Below are 18,395 nucleotides of genomic sequence, written 5' to 3'. Positions count from 1 at the left end.
AACCCAAACCCAAACCCAAACCCAAACCCAAACCCAAACCCAAACCCAAACCCAAACTCCAAACCCAAACCCAAACCCAAACCCAAACCCAAACCCAAACCCAAACCCAAACCCAAACCCAAACCCAAACCCAAACCCAAACCCAAACCCAAACCCAAACCCAAACCCAAACCCAAACCCAAACCCAAACCCAAACCCAAACCCAAACCCAAACCCAAACCCAAACCCAAACCCAAACCCAAACCCAAACCCAAACCCAAACCCAAACCCAAACCCAAACCCAAACCCAAACCCAAACCCAAACCCAAACCCAAACCCAAACCCAAACCCAAACCCAAACCCAAACCCAAACCCAAACCCAAACCCAAACCCAAACCCAAACCCAAACCCAAACCCAAACCCAAACCCAAACCCAAACCCAAACCCAAACCCAAACCCAAACCCAAACCCAAACCCAAACCCAAACCCAAACCCAAACCCAAACCCAAACCCAAACCCAAACCCAAACCCAAACCCAAACCCAAACCCAAACCCAAACCCAAACCCAAACCCAAACCCAAACCCAAACCCAAACCCAAACCCAAACCCAAACCCAAACCCAAACCCAAACCCAAACCCAAACCCAAACCCAAACCCAAACCCAAACCCAAACCCCCAAACCCAAACCCAACCCCCCAAACCCAAACCCAAACCCAAACCCAAACCCAAACCCAAACCCAAACCCAAACCCAAACCCAAACCCAAACCCAAACCCAAACCCAAACCCAAACCCAAACCCAAACCCAAACCCAAACCCAAACCCAAACCCAAACCCAAACCCAAACCCAAACCCAAACCCAAACCCAAACCCAAACCCAAACCCAAACCCAAACCCAAACCCAAACCCAAACCCAAACCCAAACCCAAACCCAAACCCAAACCCAAACCCAAACCCAAACCCAAACCCAAACCCAAACCCAAACCCAAACCCAAACCCAAACCCAAACCCAAACCCAAACCCAAACCCAAACCCAAACCCAAACCCAAACCCAAACCCAAACCCAAACCCAAACCCAAACCCAAACCCAAACCCAAACCCAAACCCAAACCCAAACCCAAACCCAAACCCAAACCCAAACCCAAACCCAAACCCAAACCCAAACCCAAACCCAAACCCAAACCCAAACCCAAACCCCAAACCCAAACCCAAACCCAAAACCCAAACCCAAAACCCAAACCCAAACCCAAACCCAAACCCAAACCCAAACCCAAACCCAAACCCAAACCCAAACCCAAACCCAAACCCAAACCCAAACCCAAACCCAAACCCAAACCCAAACCCAAACCCAAACCCAAACCCAAACCCAAACCCAAACCCAAACCCAAACCCAAACCCAAACCCAAACCCAAACCCAAACCCAAACCCAAACCCAAACCCAAACCCAAACCCAAACCCAAACCCAAACCCAAACCCAAACCCAAACCCAAACCCAAACCCAAACCCAAACCCAAACCCAAACCCAAACCCAAACCCAAACCCAAACCCAAACCCAAACCCAAACCCAAACCCAAACCCAAACCCAAACCCAAACCCAAACCCAAACCCAAACCCAAACCCAAACCCAAACCCAAACCCAAACCCAAACCCAAACCCAAACCCAAACCCAAACCCAAACCCAAACCCAAACCCAAACCCAAACCCAAACCCAAACCCAAACCCAAACCCAAACCCAAACCCAAACCCAAACCCAAACCCAAACCCAAACCCAAACCCAAACCCAAACCCAAACCCAAACCCAAACCCAAACCCAAACCCAAACCCAAACCCAAACCCAAACCCAAACCCAAACCCAAACCCAAACCCAAACCCAAACCCAAACCCAAACCCAAACCCAAACCCAAACCCAAACCCAAACCCAAACCCAAACCCAAACCCAAACCCAAACCCAAACCCAAACCCAAACCCAAACCCAAACCCAAACCCAAACCCAAACCCAAACCCAAACCCAAACCCAAACCCAAACCCAAACCCAAACCCAAACCCAAACCCAAACCCAAACCCAAACCCAAACCCAAACCCAAACCCAAACCCAAACCCAAACCCAAACCCAAACCCAAACCCAAACCCAAACCCAAACCCAAACCCAAACCCAAACCCAAACCCAAACCCAAACCCAAACCCAAACCCAAACCCAAACCCAAACCCAAACCCAAACCCAAACCCAAACCCAAACCCAAACCCAAACCCAAACCCAAACCCAAACCCAAACCCAAACCCAAACCCAAACCCAAACCCAAACCCAAACCCAAACCCAAACCCAAACCCAAACCCAAACCCAAACCCAAACCCAAACCCAAACCCAAACCCAAACCCAAACCCAAACCCAAACCCAAACCCAAACCCAAACCCAAACCCAAACCCAAACCCAAACCCAAACCCAAACCCAAACCCAAACCCAAACCCAAACCCAAACCCAAACCCAAACCCAAACCCAAACCCAAACCCAAACCCAAACCCAAACCCAAACCCAAACCCAAACCCAAACCCAAACCCAAACCCAAACCCAAACCCAAACCCAAAAAGAGCACTCGAAATTTCGTATTTTTAATGAAATTAGTGAGCAAACTTGCATTCGAATTCAGTCAGAAAAAAAGCCAGTCGCAAAATCAGTAAATTCCACATTTTCATACTGATTCCGAAAAATCAAGACGAATTATAAGGGAGAAAATGTTTTTGTTTATTTATTTTATTACAAAGCAATCAAGTTCGGCCATGGAATGGTTTATTGGACACTTCACTTTTTAGCAGGTGTACACTTTTTCGCTATTTTAAGAGATAAATGAAGATCTTTGAGTCATGTGTTGAGATGTTCACCTTGTAATGAATTCACAATGAACACAATTGTGATTATTACTTGAATATATGTATGCTTTGAAAAATTAAACAGTTTTCTTTGAGACAAACTGATGAGCATTTTGTGAAACAACAAGGACATCATTCTGTGAAATGTGAAAAATATTTTAAAGATGTTCCTCAATTTTTACCACCAACGGACCTGTTTGCAATTGAGATGGTCCTGTATTGGAGGTATTCGATCCATTTGTGACCGTGGCTGTGGTTTTTTTAGGCAACGGAGTGGCTTTGGTATTAATAGTACTCTTTCCAATACTATTATTTGGGGCAATTCTAACAGTACTCTTCTCTCTGTCTCTACTTCTACTTCGATCCTTCTTTGTGGAAGTTTTGGTCGAAATATCCTTTGAATATCTTTTCGATGGTGATGGACTTCTCAGTGATGACGATGAAGATCGATGTCTGATTGGAGATGGTGATCGACTTTTAACATGTGAGGACTTCACTGAGGAGGATGCTATTGATTTTCCAGAAAGTGGAAGAGTTGATGTTTTCTTGACGATTGGTGTGCGATCTCTTGATCTCGATCTTGAGCGAGAAGGAGATGGTGAAGAAGGAGCATAATAACGACCTCTGACAGAAGAACGAGGCGACGAAGAGGAAGAAGAATCACGACGACTCGAACGATCTCTTTCGGCTCTTCTTCCACGAGGTTCTGTGAAATGATCCAAACTGTCCATAGTAAAAGTCGTGAAGGTAAATTTCACATTCGTTGCAGAGGTACCACTGTGTGTGGAAGGAGGATATTCCTGTGACAACAAATCTTTCAAATCACTGGCTGAAATGTTGACCTTCTTTTTTCTTCTGGACGTGTCATTATTTCCACGACGACGACGAGGTTTCTTTGCAACAACTCCTCCATACGATACCAAACGTTGTTCCTTGAGTGTTGAACGTATTCCAATGTTTTGGAATTCATGTTTTGCTCCAGCAAATTTTCTCTTATCTTCACACGTGTAGGTGAAAATTCCTTCCACTGTCGACATGCTTGACATTTCAGAGACAATGAGATCTTGTGGTAAATAAAAGGAAAAATCTTTGGTTTTTTTTTCTTCCAATCCATCTGTGAATAAGGTTCGAAGTCGTAAATCCATTTTGTATTGAGTCATGGCACTTCTTTCAAAGAAACTCTGAACAAAAATGTATCGATTCATAGTAAAGGAACACAAGTGGTTGCATGGAGAAAAGTTTTTCACTTGAACTTTCCACTTGTTACTACTTGTTTCGTAGGAAATGAGAAAATAGGCAGTTTTTGCTTTTTTCATGGCTGAACATTGATCAACATAGGCTTTGAAATTCTTCACTTTGGTGTCAACTTTTGTGGTGACAGTTGACTCGGTACCGACCATTGTGACATGAATGTTGGTTTTCAATGGATCTGTTGAACTCAAAGAGGTCCATGATTTCACTATATTTGGTAATTGATCATTATTAATGATATTTGTGTTGTCTGCTTTCATGGTCAAGACTTCACGAATGGAATCTTTATCAAACACAATCGCAACCTTATTGTATGAAATTGGAACTTGTGAAGTGGTGAAACTGTCTTTAAATTTAGCAAAGGTTGAAGTCAATGCCGATTTGAACAACAAACGTGTGATGACAAGTGCCTTAATGGAATTCACACCATTCGCTCCCTCTTCAATAATGATGTCTCTCAATGAATGTTCAATGTGTCTCCAGACCCCTCGATTTGTTGTATCCAACTGAGGTGCTCGATTAATGACTATAAAAGTCAATACTTTTTCTTCTGCACTTCTGAAATCATTATTGGGAACTAAATGACCTCGATCATAGGGAGTTTCATAGGCCTTTCCTGTGATGGTGTCACTCGATGAAAGTGTGAACCAAGGTTCTTGATCTGGACGATCTGCATTTGGTTTGTTCAACTCGGCATATGACAAGAGATTCAAGGTGAAATGAGGTACATGTTGAGTTGAATCATAACACGAGATATAGAGTGATTTGGGAGAAGATGTAGTGGCGGTGGTGACTTCATACAATTTCTTGCCACTTGTCAAACAATCTGTCAAGAGAGGTTCAACAATGTTGTACAATTGATTGTCATTGGAAACAACATGTCGAAAGGAAGCTGGTAATTGAGAGGCAGCAGAGCGTTCGTGGAGAGTATGAATGGGAGGAACAGCAGCGAGAACAAGAAACTGGTCTTGTTCGTGAGAATGGATGGTCATCATCATGAATAAGATGGCGACAACACAAGAAACAAATTGAGAGGAAAGAGGAAGCTTGTTCTTCATGGATGCGCCAAAGGAAGAAGAAGACCATTGGATGGATCGTCTTCTCATGGTTGTTGTTGTTGTTTGTTGGAAGAGAAAGCAATGATAGAGAGGGTTGTGTTTTTGAATTTTTTTGAAACATGTCAGTGGTCAAATGTGGGATTATTTCACAAACTTGGAAATGATGAACCACATGTGAGAAAGAACCAAAAGATTTATTCATACTCATTGATATTCCCTTTGATCCTTTTTGTGAAGCTTGAAAGAGACAAACACTGGATATTCCTATCGATATATTCCCATTCAGAAATTCAATCCTGCGAGTTGTAATTTGAATGGCGAGAATTAAGAGCTCAATAGATCGACACATTGTGTTCTCTCTGAATCTTTTGATCGATATCCTATCGAACGCTCTTTCCTTCTTCTTTGGGAGAAAATTTCCAAATCAAGACGACGAGAGTTGTATCAACTCTCATCATCATGATGATGATTTCCCTAATGATGCTTGGCATGTTTCCGACCATCCCATCTCCAATCAAAGAACTCTGCCTTCTCCAAACATCATGGGTCATAATTTTCGAGAATTTTCTCTGTCCTTTACACTTCTTCAAGGATTTGAGAGGAGAATTGAAATGGCACATACTACAGTGGACGACCGCACATTTTCCTCGTTGTTTGGTTTTGTTGGTGGGTTTACCATCGAGTTTTCCTTCTCTCTTCATTGTTGTCGTTCGAACGTCTGATATTTTATTTTATCGAGTTTAAGTTATCCAACGATTAAAATCGATTCGAGAAATCTGAGTTTATTCTACCACACGCACGTAGGATACATCAAACATCTTAGAATCAATCTACCCACTCCTATTTCTCTCACCAGGCGCATTCTGGTGTAATATACAAGTAGTACCATGAATAAACTCCTTTATATGCTACTACTAGAAACATAAACGACAATTAAGGTCATAACATTGGTCTTTCCCCGCACCACCTTCAGGAATCCACCATACGGTAAAACTACCAATGTTCTGCAAGTGTTTGCTGTTCCTAAGTAATCATTGAACAATGACACTTTTGGAACCAACAAAGCCACCCAGTGACAGCACTTAATTAAAAGCAACATGTCACAGACATTAAAGTTTCACGAGAATGATTAACTTGGCTTTCCATATGCGTCCCACAAACACGAACCCATTAGATTCAATCTCAACTCTCCTCCACAATAATGCCCTCACACTGGTACCCTTAGAACAGAGTGAAAACACGTCCCATGACGCCAAAAACACTGCCCATTCAGAAGGAATTGAAATTAAGGGAAAGTAATACCCTCTTCTGAATGCCTCCAACCACTGATTGCGCATACAGTAAAAGAAATTTGTCATGGACAAAGGTGAGTGAAAGACAACTGAAATAGAACAAGAACAGGAGTAACAAGAGCTTACCGGAAGATCAAGGTCAAGAATAAAGCAGGACCTTGGGATGCTAGATCAGAGGTTGGCTTTTACGCAACTGATTCCTGGAGAAACCGACTATTTGTCCTCTGATCCCGAGGAAAAATTACCAGAAGAAAGAAAACTCTTTCAATTTGATTTTAAACAGGTGACGGCTAAGTATATGAAAGGATAACTTAGTGTCGAGAACCAAGACCACCAGACACATTGGTCGTAACAAATCCGCTACTGGGATCTGCTTGCTTTGACAGAAAGTCAGTCAATGTTGGATTTAGAGATGACTAAACAATCCAAAAAATTTTCTTTCAAGCTAAAATTCACTCACCAAGAGGAGAGCTTCACCGTTTCATCCTTAGTTTACAATTGATGATATAAACAACATCTATACATCCTAGTGGCCATGTTGAAGGTGTATTACAAGATTCATCTCATGAATATGACCATGTCTCTCACAATGGCAACTAATCTGAATTATTGTCTCTGTTGTGATCATGGTCATCATCAAGTGTCACAACTGTCACTATACCCTCTATGTGATGTCTACTACGTGTATTATCATTTACAAGTTCATTTTCAAATCATGTTACTGACAGTGTCTCTCCTCCTGGGGTGACAAATTTTTTCGCTGGAGGTATATAGTTGACCAACTTTAGGGATGTTCCACGGTCCGAGGAGTGTCTCCCAACCTCTCATATTTCATATATATATCATTCATGAGTACTACTATCATTGAGGGATTATGGAACATGTTTTCATGTCTGCATCAATTTTTTTAATATATCAACCTGAGGGCTATGAAATTTACCGTCGCACAAGTTCCAGCGAAAACGTGAAATTTTTTTCTTTTTTGTGAACGACATATCAGAACAAATAACCGAACAAGATACTATCGTTATAGGTCCTATGATAACTAAATATGTTGTTTATTTGAAAATTAAAAATTTTTGGGATATTCCAAAAACATTACCCCCAGGTCTAAATTTTGAGCAGCTCAATGGGTTTTGGATTTGGGTCAAGGAATTTGTTTGAGGCACTTACTTGAAGGTTTGCCAAGAGTTTGAATTTGTGAGGAGTTGGTGGATTTTATTCATATAAAAAGATCAAGAGAGATGAGGTGGCAGGATTTAATGTAAAATATTGGAAATGAAAGGATGAAAGAAATTGGAAAAGCAATCACCTGAAACGAGTATTAAATTTCCAGTGTCCACTGTTTTCTGTTCTTTGGAATTACTAACTCCCTTTTTTGCCTTTTTTGTTGTTGTTATTTCACCTTTGATTACCATTTCTCTCGTATTTTTGGAAACTTTTTTGTTTGTGAAAATAATTACAAAGGTATCTGAATCTTTGAAAGCTGTTTTGATCGCCTTTTCGTAATAGGATACAAGATTGGATGGTTCTAGAGTCCTTTTCTGAGAATCTTCATATTGAAACTTGTTTTGTGTAACAAATATCATTCTTTTGTTGGTGTTTGCATTAACTAATGGACAAAGTATCCCATCAATATCATTTTGATTCTTTTTTGCCTTTTTTACACAAGTGGTATTGATAAGTTTTTCGTTTTCATTTTCATCTCTACTTGATATTTTTTCATTCAAGCAATCATAATAAAACCACATGGCATTAAATGATTTCAAAGAAATAAATCCCAAGTCGGACTTGAAATGTGCCCCTCTAAATAACTCTGAAAATTGTACTTCCTTAGAATGGTTGAGAGTATATAAAACATTCAATCTTGCAGTCATTGTTTTGAGACATAATTCTTCGAATTTTTCCCATAGTGGCTTATTCGACACAGTAATAAAATCACTCACAACATGTTTTGGAATATAATTCAACTTATTTGCTAATATATCAATCACCACAAGAGGAACACCAATGAACCCATTGTCATCAATGTAAACTCTGCCTTCACTAATATAAGTTATGAGTTTTTCATCTTTTTTTCGTTTCAATCCAGATATTGTATTCAAAGCCAATTCTCCGAAATATTCGTCGGCCGAGTTAACAGAATATTGCCGTATGACAGTAGTAGTAACATTAGAGTATATAGTAGATCTCACAGTTTCATCATTAAATTCAAGTCTTTTCAATTTCTCAACATCATTCCCCAAAGCCCAATCCAAGTGTCTTGGTATAATACCAATCATGTCCCAAAACTCCTTATATCTTCCTTCATAAAGTTTCGATAACCCCATATCGGCCATAATCTCCGCAATGTCCATAGGTCTCAATGACGGAAGAGATAAATGGACAGGTGTATATTGTGTTGGTTCCATCTTGGCATCTGATTCAGTCAAAGTTCCTCCAAATGCTGGGAATAATAAAATTTGATGTCTATTCTGAATGAATCTCATATACCACCCTAATTTATGTTGAATGGAAGTGTGTAAACCCGGATTGGGTCTTGTAGCCAATTGATATTCATCGAATGCCAATACTAATGGAATAACAGTTTCCCCATATTTTTCATGTAGCTTTTTTGATATTATTCGCATTACTTCATAGAGAAAGAGATCATTCTCACTTGGTGGAGTATTTTGAGCGAATTCTGAAATGTTTTCAAAAGCAGCATAAACTATTCTTGATACAATCATAGAAACAGACTTCTTATCTCTATCAGTTTGAGCTAAAGAACATCCATTTGCAAAGTTAAAATAAATAATATTAGTGTTTTTGAAAATATTATCCAATTCTCCATTGCGAAGAATATTGGGAATCTCTGTGAGGATACGTGTTTTTCCACTGCCACTGCCACCTTTTGCAATGAAAAAACATAATTGTTGTTTGCTCTTTTTGGTCAAAGAATAGATTTCGTGATGTTTTGCGCCGACTTGTAATATTTGTTTGATGGTGTCTTCTCGATGTTTCAGATTAAAACGCAATGGATCCGATGTTTTTGGGAACGGAGCGGTTAAGTCCTTTAAATTATACTTGCTTAAATCACTGAGAAATAATAATTCTTCTTGGTGTAAAGCTAATTTTCGTATATACTTTCTATCTATTTTGTCTCCGTCAATTTCTTCGTATTCATAATTGTCGAGTTTATATTCTATTTCTGGAATGGTTGAAATTAATGTGCAACTAAATCCTCGAGTCACTTACCGTCTGAAACAAAGTTATATAGTGTTACTTGTATCTTATCTTTTTTTATCAACTCATGCACAACCCAATTGACTACAGTTTCGCATGTGGATAGATCAATTTCTTTTTGTAGCACTGTTTTCACAATCTCGGTTGCAGACCATTGATTGCCGAGACGTTTAGCCTCCTCAACTGAGTTAGAAATATCTAAGAGGGATGATCCATCAAATTCTTCCTCGTACAATGTTTGAACTTTTTCTCCATCTAAAGCAGCACCTCCTTTTGATTTGGGTCTACATAATTTAGACTTCACTTGATCCTTGTCCCACAAACGAAAAAGTTTGGGTATTAATGTATCGTTGACCCAATTAACAACAGTCTTGCAAGTGCTTGAAGGAACTTGAGTATAGTCTTTGCTTTGAGACAAGGAGGCAATAGCAAAGTCTACATCATGCCTCTTGATATCCTTTACAATGTTATCAAGAGAAGTCCCATCAAAACCAGCACTATATAGAGGCTTCACTTTCACAACGGACAATGAGGCTCCACCTTCACGTTTCTTCATACGAAGAAGAGAAGCAGCTTCTTCCGTTGTCCATTCATCGTAATTGTTGAAGGAGAGAAGAACTGTGGACGCTTGTTGTTGTTGTGGTTGAGTAGGATGATTTAAATGAGTGATTGATTGTGGTGATGTATTAATATCTGATGATGAAGCAACACCTGATGAAGAAGGATTCGATGATTTCTCCTCCTCGTCCTCCATAATAGAAGATGATGAGATTTTGATCTGTTCATACGATGTTGAGTTGCTTTGTTTTGTTTTCTTTGCTTTCTTCTCACCCAAAATTGATTCGGTATGAGTTTCGGAACCATATTTTCTTTTGGATTTTGAATCTCCGAAAGTTCTTCTAGATTTTCGCTCTTTCATTCTTTTTTCATCTCGCTCATCAGAATGAGGAAGAGCTTCCACTATCTCTTCATCATCCTCATCCATCACACCTCCTATTTGCTTTTTCTGTTTGTGGGGTGGCATTGTTCGTTAATCGATATTTTTTAAGTTTAAAAATGGAATTCCTGACACCAAACCTCAAGAATCCTAAACTGAGGTTTCGTTTCTATCTTATCAATCATCTCAAAGGATAAAGATTTAAACAAGTTGTCTTACTCGTAAAGAATCTGTTTATTCGTTGAAATCTCCGAAACAACCTTTTTCAGGCGAAGGAGATATTAATATCTCATAGCTCCTTCCTGGTGTTGTTGTTGCATTCTTCTATTCAAAACGAACAACCAGCTGGTATTCATGTCCAATCCAACAGTAGTCAAGATCCACATCCATCTAGTGCTATCCAATCTAATACCACTAAATCCTTCTCTTCCTCTAGTAATGCTGTTGGAACAATTATCTCATCAACTACTTCTGCATCCAAAACCTCTACCTCTACTGATATTGTTAAAGTCATTCTTAAACCTGAGCAACAGGTTTGGAACTTTCCTGAAACCTAAGGTTTATTAGATCAGTTATTTCTTGGTACGAGGTGAATTTGACTTGACATTATATGAAAGCAAGTCACCAGTTGTCTGCAAAAACAAATATTTGTCGTCCTTGAACCAATATTTGAGCATAAGAGCCTTAATATTCTCTGCTTGATGATGCTCATGACTCAAAGTATTTCGGATCCCTCTAAGAGATTTCGCAAGTGCACCTAAAGGATCTTCTTGACCACCAATAGAAACGGCCTTTGGAAATGAGCTCGCCAATTCTTTCAAAAACAACTGCTCATTACTAACCACCTTATGCAAATAGGTGACATCTTCATCATTTATATCGTGTTTAATACTTTCTCCCAAAATAATGTATGGCAAGAGTAACTGATAGGCGAATAACCAATTATTCTCTAACGACATGTTGCCTTGTCGCTCAATATTCCAATAGAGGTACTAAAGTATTGTCATTTATCCAAAGGCTAGCATTCTTCAACAACTTACCTTCTTTATCAAAACGTCTCTAAAAGTCATGGCCGAATTGATTTTCCAGAAGAATGCCGAGCAAATTTTGCTACTTTGCAACAAGGGTTCTAGTTTTTCAATGTTTGATGAGCATAATATCAGGCTTAAAAGATCTTCGGTGCTTGCCTGATTAATAGTTTCTTTGAGATCTCTGTCATATATTGAATATACCTTATGGACCAATTGTGTAAGGGCTTCCTCTAAACCAGTTTTATGGCTCACCATTACGTTTCCAATCTGTCGAACGTAACTAAAATGCAACACACCTAAGAAAGCATAAATTGTTTCAAAATTTTTCTTTCCAAACAAAATCAAATCCTTATGAAGATGGTTTACAAATACAATGGTGTCTCGAACCATGTCTAGTACAAAAGTTGTTGGAATGGTGTAAAAAAAATTGTCATCATAGCAAGAAAAGCCGTTAAATGGAACTTGGGCCATAACTTTGAACAGTTGCGCTTGAGCCTGTCCAAATACTTATCATGTTGTTGGGAAGGAATCTTGATTTCAAAAACTTTTTCATCAAGTTGAGCTCTTCTGGTTTCAAAGCTTGGATTTCATCACAAACCACGAACGTAAAACAGGATACGTCTTGTGAGAAGTGTGAATCAAAGAGTTTTTCAACCAAAGATGGTGCTTATAAACCACATTAAACTTGGTGTAGGGATTGTGTGTGCGAAGCAGTTCCAAGGAAAGAAAATATGGGAGGACGTATTGCGAAAGAATGGTTTTTCCCGTGCGCACATAACCTTGAACTGAAATATGTGGTCTGCATTTCGTAAAACTTCCTCTATTCAATATCGTGATGAAATGCTTTACAAACTCCTCAATTTCATGAAAGTTATTCGTAATATGCCATTCATGTTTAAACATCCAAACAATAGAGTGTGCAGAAAAGTGTTTGATGGTAATGTTCGCTTAAATGCAAGTTCGTACTTAATGCATGCCTTAAACATTAACTCACCTACCGACCCCATCAGTTGAACCAAATCCCAATCCCGAAGTTTTGAATCAACGATCGGTTGAAACCGCTCCAAAAATTCCTTCTCCACATTGCGCCCTTGATTTATGGTTGGATTTTCTTCTTGCGTTCTAGTAGAAGACGCGTTCGAGATCATTTTTTCAATCACTGTTAAGGCTGTAAAATTCATCCCGATTCGGACTTTACTCATTCTTGTGATTTGGAAGTGTCATTCATTTGAAATCCACTGCTGCTTCTCTTACGAGCTGCATTACGTTGTTGTTGAATGACAACATTTTGTCCATTCGTGAAAACTTTATATTCCTTGTCATACCCACTCTGTGCCAACCACTCTCTAAATTTTCGATTCATAAAGTCCATGATTTTGTTTTGAATGATCCCTGATGAAATGGTTGGAGAAGGGTGAGTGATGGAAGGCTGTGAGCGAGAATATTGTTGAGAGACTCGTTGTGCCACCTGCTTGATATGATCAAACAAATTGGCAATACTCTTCGTTCGATTCTGAATTTCAAATTGATACTCTCTTGGAAGAGGACTTGGAATCCTTTTGAGAATTTCAGAAATAGTTAATACTCCACTACTACTACTATTCGTACCAGTGTTCTTAGTGCTGGAATTATTTAGAGGACTACTACTATTACTGTTGTTGTTGTTATGATAATTCTCAAATGGAATGAAGTGTAAATGAAATTCACAGGGATCAAGAATTGAGAACACCGATGGACAGTACAACTGTTGTTGAGTTTTGGATTTTGTTTGATAATGATTGGGTGATGGTGGAGGTGAAGATTGTATGAGAGATACATGTAGTGGTGGTTGTGGTGGTGATGTCATGATAGAATTCGATGAATGGTGTTGCTGATGTTGTTGATGCTGGTTGGAGTTTGGAGAAAAGCTTAAAGGAGAGGAATTATTCGAATGGCTTCGAGGAGAGCTCGTTGTTGAAAAAGTGGAAGATGATGGAGAAGTGGAGGACCATGCAATCGTGGAGGAAGGTGATGAGGTGCATGACATGTGAACTGTCGTGGGAGAGGTCGTCGTTGAAACAAGAGGAGAATTTGAGGTGTCCACAATCATGGAACTATTGTTAGATGAACTGTTCATGGAATGACCTTGCTGTTGTAATTGATGTATAGATTCTAAATCGACTACAAATGGTTCAGAAAAGTAGTTAATGGTTGGATCAATTCCTGAATGTTGTAATTGTTTGGTCACTGATTCAAAGGTTGTATTGTATGGAGCAAATTTAAGGTTCGAATTAGAAGTGAATAGAATGGGTCTATTGTTACAACACAGGTTGAAGGTGCAATTCGAGCTGTATGAAATTTTGATGGCATTAGTGATACAGATGATGTTGACATGATGACAATTCTATTGGATAATTGAATATATTTTCGAATAAAAACAAAACATGGATTCTACGTACTGTGACATGAATAATATTTCTCACAATTCCAAAAACCAGTGTGCAATCTCTACAATTTTTCACACAAATGGTTTGAATATGAGGTTGTAATATACAAATATAGGATTGATCTGAAATGTCAGATATTTCAAAATATGTGTCTGTGGTTGCAGATTCTTGATTGTAGAATACATAATTTGAATAAATATTACGAATCGAGAGATGGTAAGGAAGTTTTCCTCTTTCTAAATTTTCTAAAATGTAGTTCTTAATAGCATTTAACTCTACAGGTTGAGAGGGATCAACATGGTGATAATTGTCTCTTGAAGCATTTTCTGATTGTCTGGTTATGAATTCTGCTTCGTCATCCATGATTGAATTTCTTATGTCGTTCATATATTCATCCTCACAGTGGTCGTCATTTCTCACCATGACACTCAGCTCAGGATCCAACATTCTCTCGTCTCTTATCGTATTTAGTGACGCACTCCTGCTTGAATAACTCTTTTTTGATTGAGGAGATGATTGTTTGTGAGTAGGTGTCGATTCTGATGAAAACCAGAAAGGAAATGCTTTTGCAATATTAAAAGACATGAAATTCTTTTCTTCACACAAAAATACTGCCAAATGATTGATATGTGAGGCAGTTAACATTCCAGCATCGTTGTCAGAGACAAGCCACAGTAAATCTTCCAAACAATGTTTAAAAACTTCATAAATATCCACATTAGAATTTCGTTCTTTAAAGGATGGCTCCAAATTGGGTGATTGCTTGGGTGACATGAATTTTTCAAAAGTATACATTTGAAGATAGACATATATAAAAAAAGGTTCCAATTTTACAGCATTTTCGTTTGGAAGTGAGAAACATCTATAATTTGTTTGAAATAAGTGAAAAAGAGATTGTGATATATCTTTTGTGAATTTCAGTTTTTTGAAACTAATCAGCATCCATTCTTTGATTCTGTGTGTCATCATAATTTTGTAGTTATTAGCCATACATGAACCACAAACAATAGTAATAATTGTTGATGTGAAATTGTGGCGTTCATTTGTTGTTGGCCATCATAAATGTATGCCAACATACAAAATTTTTTGTCACACAATTTTCATAAATAATAAATTATACAAAGATGACAACATCACAGTTGAAATATAAACCAAAAAACACATATAACACTACCTACCTGATCACACTGGAAGGTATTAATTTTTGTCTAATAATTTGCTGAAATGTGGTAAACATAAACGAGCAATAGCAATAGTTATGACTGTCCAAAAACGGTAAAAAGCTCTGCAAAATATTCTCTTCGGAATAACGAAATTTCAACGTATTCTGCATTTTCAAATATAATTAATATAACGCGTTTTTGATGAACGACAAGACTCAACTCTGATCGGATAACTACAAAACTTTAGCTCACAACAAGCGTGAATTCACTTGTTGAACAAACTTCTTTGAGAATCCAATCACAAGCAAAATAAAGGATGACAATCCGATTTGGAATTTTTTTTTATGATGAAATCTCATCCTCATGAAATTCAGTGTTTTTTGAAACGGAAAATATTCGGAGAGAGGTGGACACACAACAAATCGTCATCACTTCATTTACACCAAAAGGTTAAAGATTTTATCGGAATCCACAGTAACACGATCATTCCATTCGTTGAAAAGGTTTGTAATTTACGGAAAAAATGTTGACCTTGAGTTGTTGTTGGTGGGTGTCAACGGCTGCTGTTCCACTGCTCGTGTGGTGGTTTGCCTCGAAATTTCTCTTGTCAGAGAAGAGGAAGAACAGCAGTAGTAGTAGAGGAAATACTTCCGATCCTTCTACAATGACGAATAATAATCATGGAATTAATAATAACGGAAACATGATAGTGAACCAAACCATTTTTAACAACACGATGGCTCATTCTAATTTATTATCATCATCAACAACAACAACAACCCATTCATCATCGTTGTCATCATGGAATGAGAAATCTTTTTTGAAGAAGCTCGTCAATGTATTCTCGTTATTTGAAAAAGCAATTTCTGATGATGATCTTTCAAAACGAATATCTTTATCATCGGCCAATACATTAACAAGTATGGAAAGTGGACAAGATCACGTTAAAATTTTACATTTTAAAAAGTGCTCGCTGAATATCGTGATGGACACGCTGCAATCAAATTCAATGAAACAATTAATCATGGATTTTTATGCAAAACAACAACAAGAGAGTGATGAAACTGTTGTCACAACTGTTCACAATGGTAGCAGTTCGAATGGAGAAACATCAACGACGAGGACTGATACAAAAAACACACACCCTATACCTCCATTCGAAGGTTTGGAAATGTCACACTTATTCAACCTTGATCTATACTCATCCATCGATGACAGTATTCGATTAGAGTTGGTTTCCATGATTCTTCGAGAAGATCTATCGCTTGTCAAAGGTTATCTTTCGGCACATGTTCACATGATTGAAATTACCCACTGTAAATTAACCAGAATTCCAATCGAATTATTGGCCCAGTTTCCAAATTTAACCTCGTTAAATTTGAGTCACAACCTCATCGAGTGCATACCAGAAGAATTTTTTGTGTTGGCAAGCGAAAAATGTCCTCTCAAAATTCTCAATCTCTCTGAAAACAAGCTCCGTTCCATTCCCAACTATTTTTCTACTCTATTTATCAAACACAAATTGTTAACACTCAATGTACAAGAAAATTACATCGATCTCAACACCTCTATTCCCACAGAATTGAAATACATTACAGGACGAGACAAGACTCACCTCTCACCAAATGACGATTTCACATCACCTGTTAATAATTTCGTCAAGAAAAAATTCTCCAAAGGCTAGACTTTCATTCTCCAAAGTTCTCACTCGAAAAGGTTCCTCACATTCGCATCATCATCACGAAACCATGAGATTTATTTGTCACATGCAACGAGTTCCACAACTTATTACAGATCGACTCTATTTAGGTTCATCTTCAGCAGCGACCAATTTAGAAGAATTGAAAAGACTTGGCATTGATTCTGTCCTTTGTGTGAATACTATAACTCCATTTCCAGATGAAACTGAACGAAAAAAGATATTTAAGAACTATTTTCAAATTTCTGAAACTGACGAAGAGAAAACGAACATCATTCAATATTTTGATACAGTCATTGCTTGGATTGACGATTGTTTGGACTCCGACCCAAAGAGTAATGTACTTGTTCATTGCTCAGCAGGAATGTCACGTTCTGCAACTTTAATCATCGCTTATGTCATGAAAAAGTTTGACAAGAACGCCGAAGAGGCCTATCAATACGTTCGAGAGCGAAGATGTTGCATTGCTCCAAATACTGGTTTTTTAACACAAATTCAGCTCTATCAAGATATTGGAAAATCATTCAGTGGACCAATGTTTGAACAGTACGTCTTTAATCAGATATTCAATAATGATAAGGATCATCCCAGTTTTGTTTCACTCAATTATTTGAAAATGGTTGATTTTCCTCCCAAGTTTTTATTGGAAAAATATGAATTATATCAAGAGTTAGAAAAAGAACAGTTGGAGGATGCGAGTATCGAAGGACAACTTGTACAACACATGACTGAGGATACATGCACAAAAAAGTTGTCACACCAATTTTCAAAGTTAATCACACTTGAACTACAATGGAATTACATTCAAAATTTGGAGTCACTCGTAAAATTTAACCTTCATGAAATGGTTGAGTTGGATTTGAGCCATAACTGCATTGAACAAATTCCAATTGAACTCTTTACCAATTTACCACAATTAAGAATTTTAAATTTATCATATAACAAGATCCAATCACTTCCCAAATCTCCAATTCGTGACACCAAGTCTGAGACGCCATTAGATACAATGGTAGTGACGACACATGAATCGACAACCGAATCCACTACTACTGACCCTCATAACGAAAACCTCAATCATCGTTCAGTTCTTCCAACAGAATCCTCTTCGACAGTCTCGCCCACAGTGACCATTGAAACCAATGCAGAACGATCAACCAAGTTGGTAGACCTTCGATTGGGTCACAACTTGATTGAACAAATTTGTGAAGATAATGAAGAAGTGTTCCGTGTGATTTTGAAAAATTTGGAAATGCTAGATTTGAGTCACAACAAACTGAAGTGCATTCCTTCATACGAAAAGTGTTTTTCTCATTTGCAATCATTGCGTGTTTTGAGCTTGTACCATAACTGTTTTGAAAGAGAACCTGAGGTTATTGGACAATTAAGAAATATGGGAAAAATTGTTTATTATTCAGCCCAAACTCAAAATTTGAGAGAAATTTTGAAAATCTAACAACAATTATATTCATTT

General features: G+C 38.2%; 5 protein-coding genes and 1 pseudogene across 6 annotated transcripts; 2 read left to right on the top strand and 4 right to left on the bottom strand.

Moving 5' to 3' along the window:
• FDP41_004962 lies at positions 1-5,199 on the bottom strand (annotated as a pseudogene). The gene is made up of 2 exons: positions 3,032-5,199; positions 672-2,605 (listed from the first exon to the last, which is right to left on the bottom strand). Coding segments are annotated over exons 1-2 (4,102 nt in total).
• A 2,503-nt stretch (positions 5,200-7,702) lies between these two features.
• FDP41_004961 (uncharacterized protein) lies at positions 7,703-10,692 on the bottom strand (the record flags this gene model as incomplete). Its single annotated transcript, XM_044708433.1, has 2 exons — positions 7,703-9,633; positions 9,681-10,692. 2 exons carry the CDS (start codon positions 10,690-10,692, stop codon positions 7,703-7,705), a joined length of 2,943 nt encoding a protein of 980 aa, XP_044560999.1.
• Positions 10,693-11,177: 485 nt separating this feature from the next.
• On the bottom strand, positions 11,178-12,026 carry FDP41_004960 (uncharacterized protein; the record flags this gene model as incomplete). Its single annotated transcript, XM_044708432.1, has 2 exons — positions 11,178-11,597; positions 11,646-12,026. 2 exons carry the CDS (start codon positions 12,024-12,026, stop codon positions 11,178-11,180), a joined length of 801 nt encoding a protein of 266 aa, XP_044560998.1.
• Positions 12,027-12,834: 808 nt separating this feature from the next.
• Positions 12,835-15,395, bottom strand: FDP41_004959 (uncharacterized protein; the record flags this gene model as incomplete). The annotated part of the gene is made up of 3 exons (XM_044708430.1): positions 12,835-14,019; positions 14,075-15,017; positions 15,241-15,395. The coding sequence occupies 3 exons, from the start codon at positions 15,393-15,395 to the stop codon at positions 12,835-12,837; spliced, it is 2,283 nt and encodes a 760-aa protein (XP_044560997.1).
• A 353-nt stretch (positions 15,396-15,748) lies between these two features.
• FDP41_004958 (uncharacterized protein) lies at positions 15,749-16,909 on the top strand (the record flags this gene model as incomplete). Its single annotated transcript, XM_044708429.1, has 1 exon — positions 15,749-16,909. The coding sequence occupies one exon, from the start codon at positions 15,749-15,751 to the stop codon at positions 16,907-16,909; it is 1,161 nt and encodes a 386-aa protein (XP_044560996.1).
• Positions 16,910-16,973: 64 nt separating this feature from the next.
• FDP41_004957 (uncharacterized protein) lies at positions 16,974-18,377 on the top strand (the record flags this gene model as incomplete). Its single annotated transcript, XM_044708428.1, has 1 exon — positions 16,974-18,377. The coding sequence occupies one exon, from the start codon at positions 16,974-16,976 to the stop codon at positions 18,375-18,377; it is 1,404 nt and encodes a 467-aa protein (XP_044560995.1).
• Between the last annotated feature and the right edge of the window lie 18 nt (positions 18,378-18,395).

Source organism: Naegleria fowleri, assembly GCF_008403515.1.
Source record: "Naegleria fowleri strain ATCC 30894 chromosome Unknown tig41, whole genome shotgun sequence".
Classification (NCBI taxonomy): domain Eukaryota; phylum Heterolobosea; class Eutetramitea; order Acrasida; family Naegleriidae; genus Naegleria; species Naegleria fowleri.
Note: the sequence above shows the minus strand (reverse complement) of the source record. Positions and strands in the feature narration are given on the sequence as shown.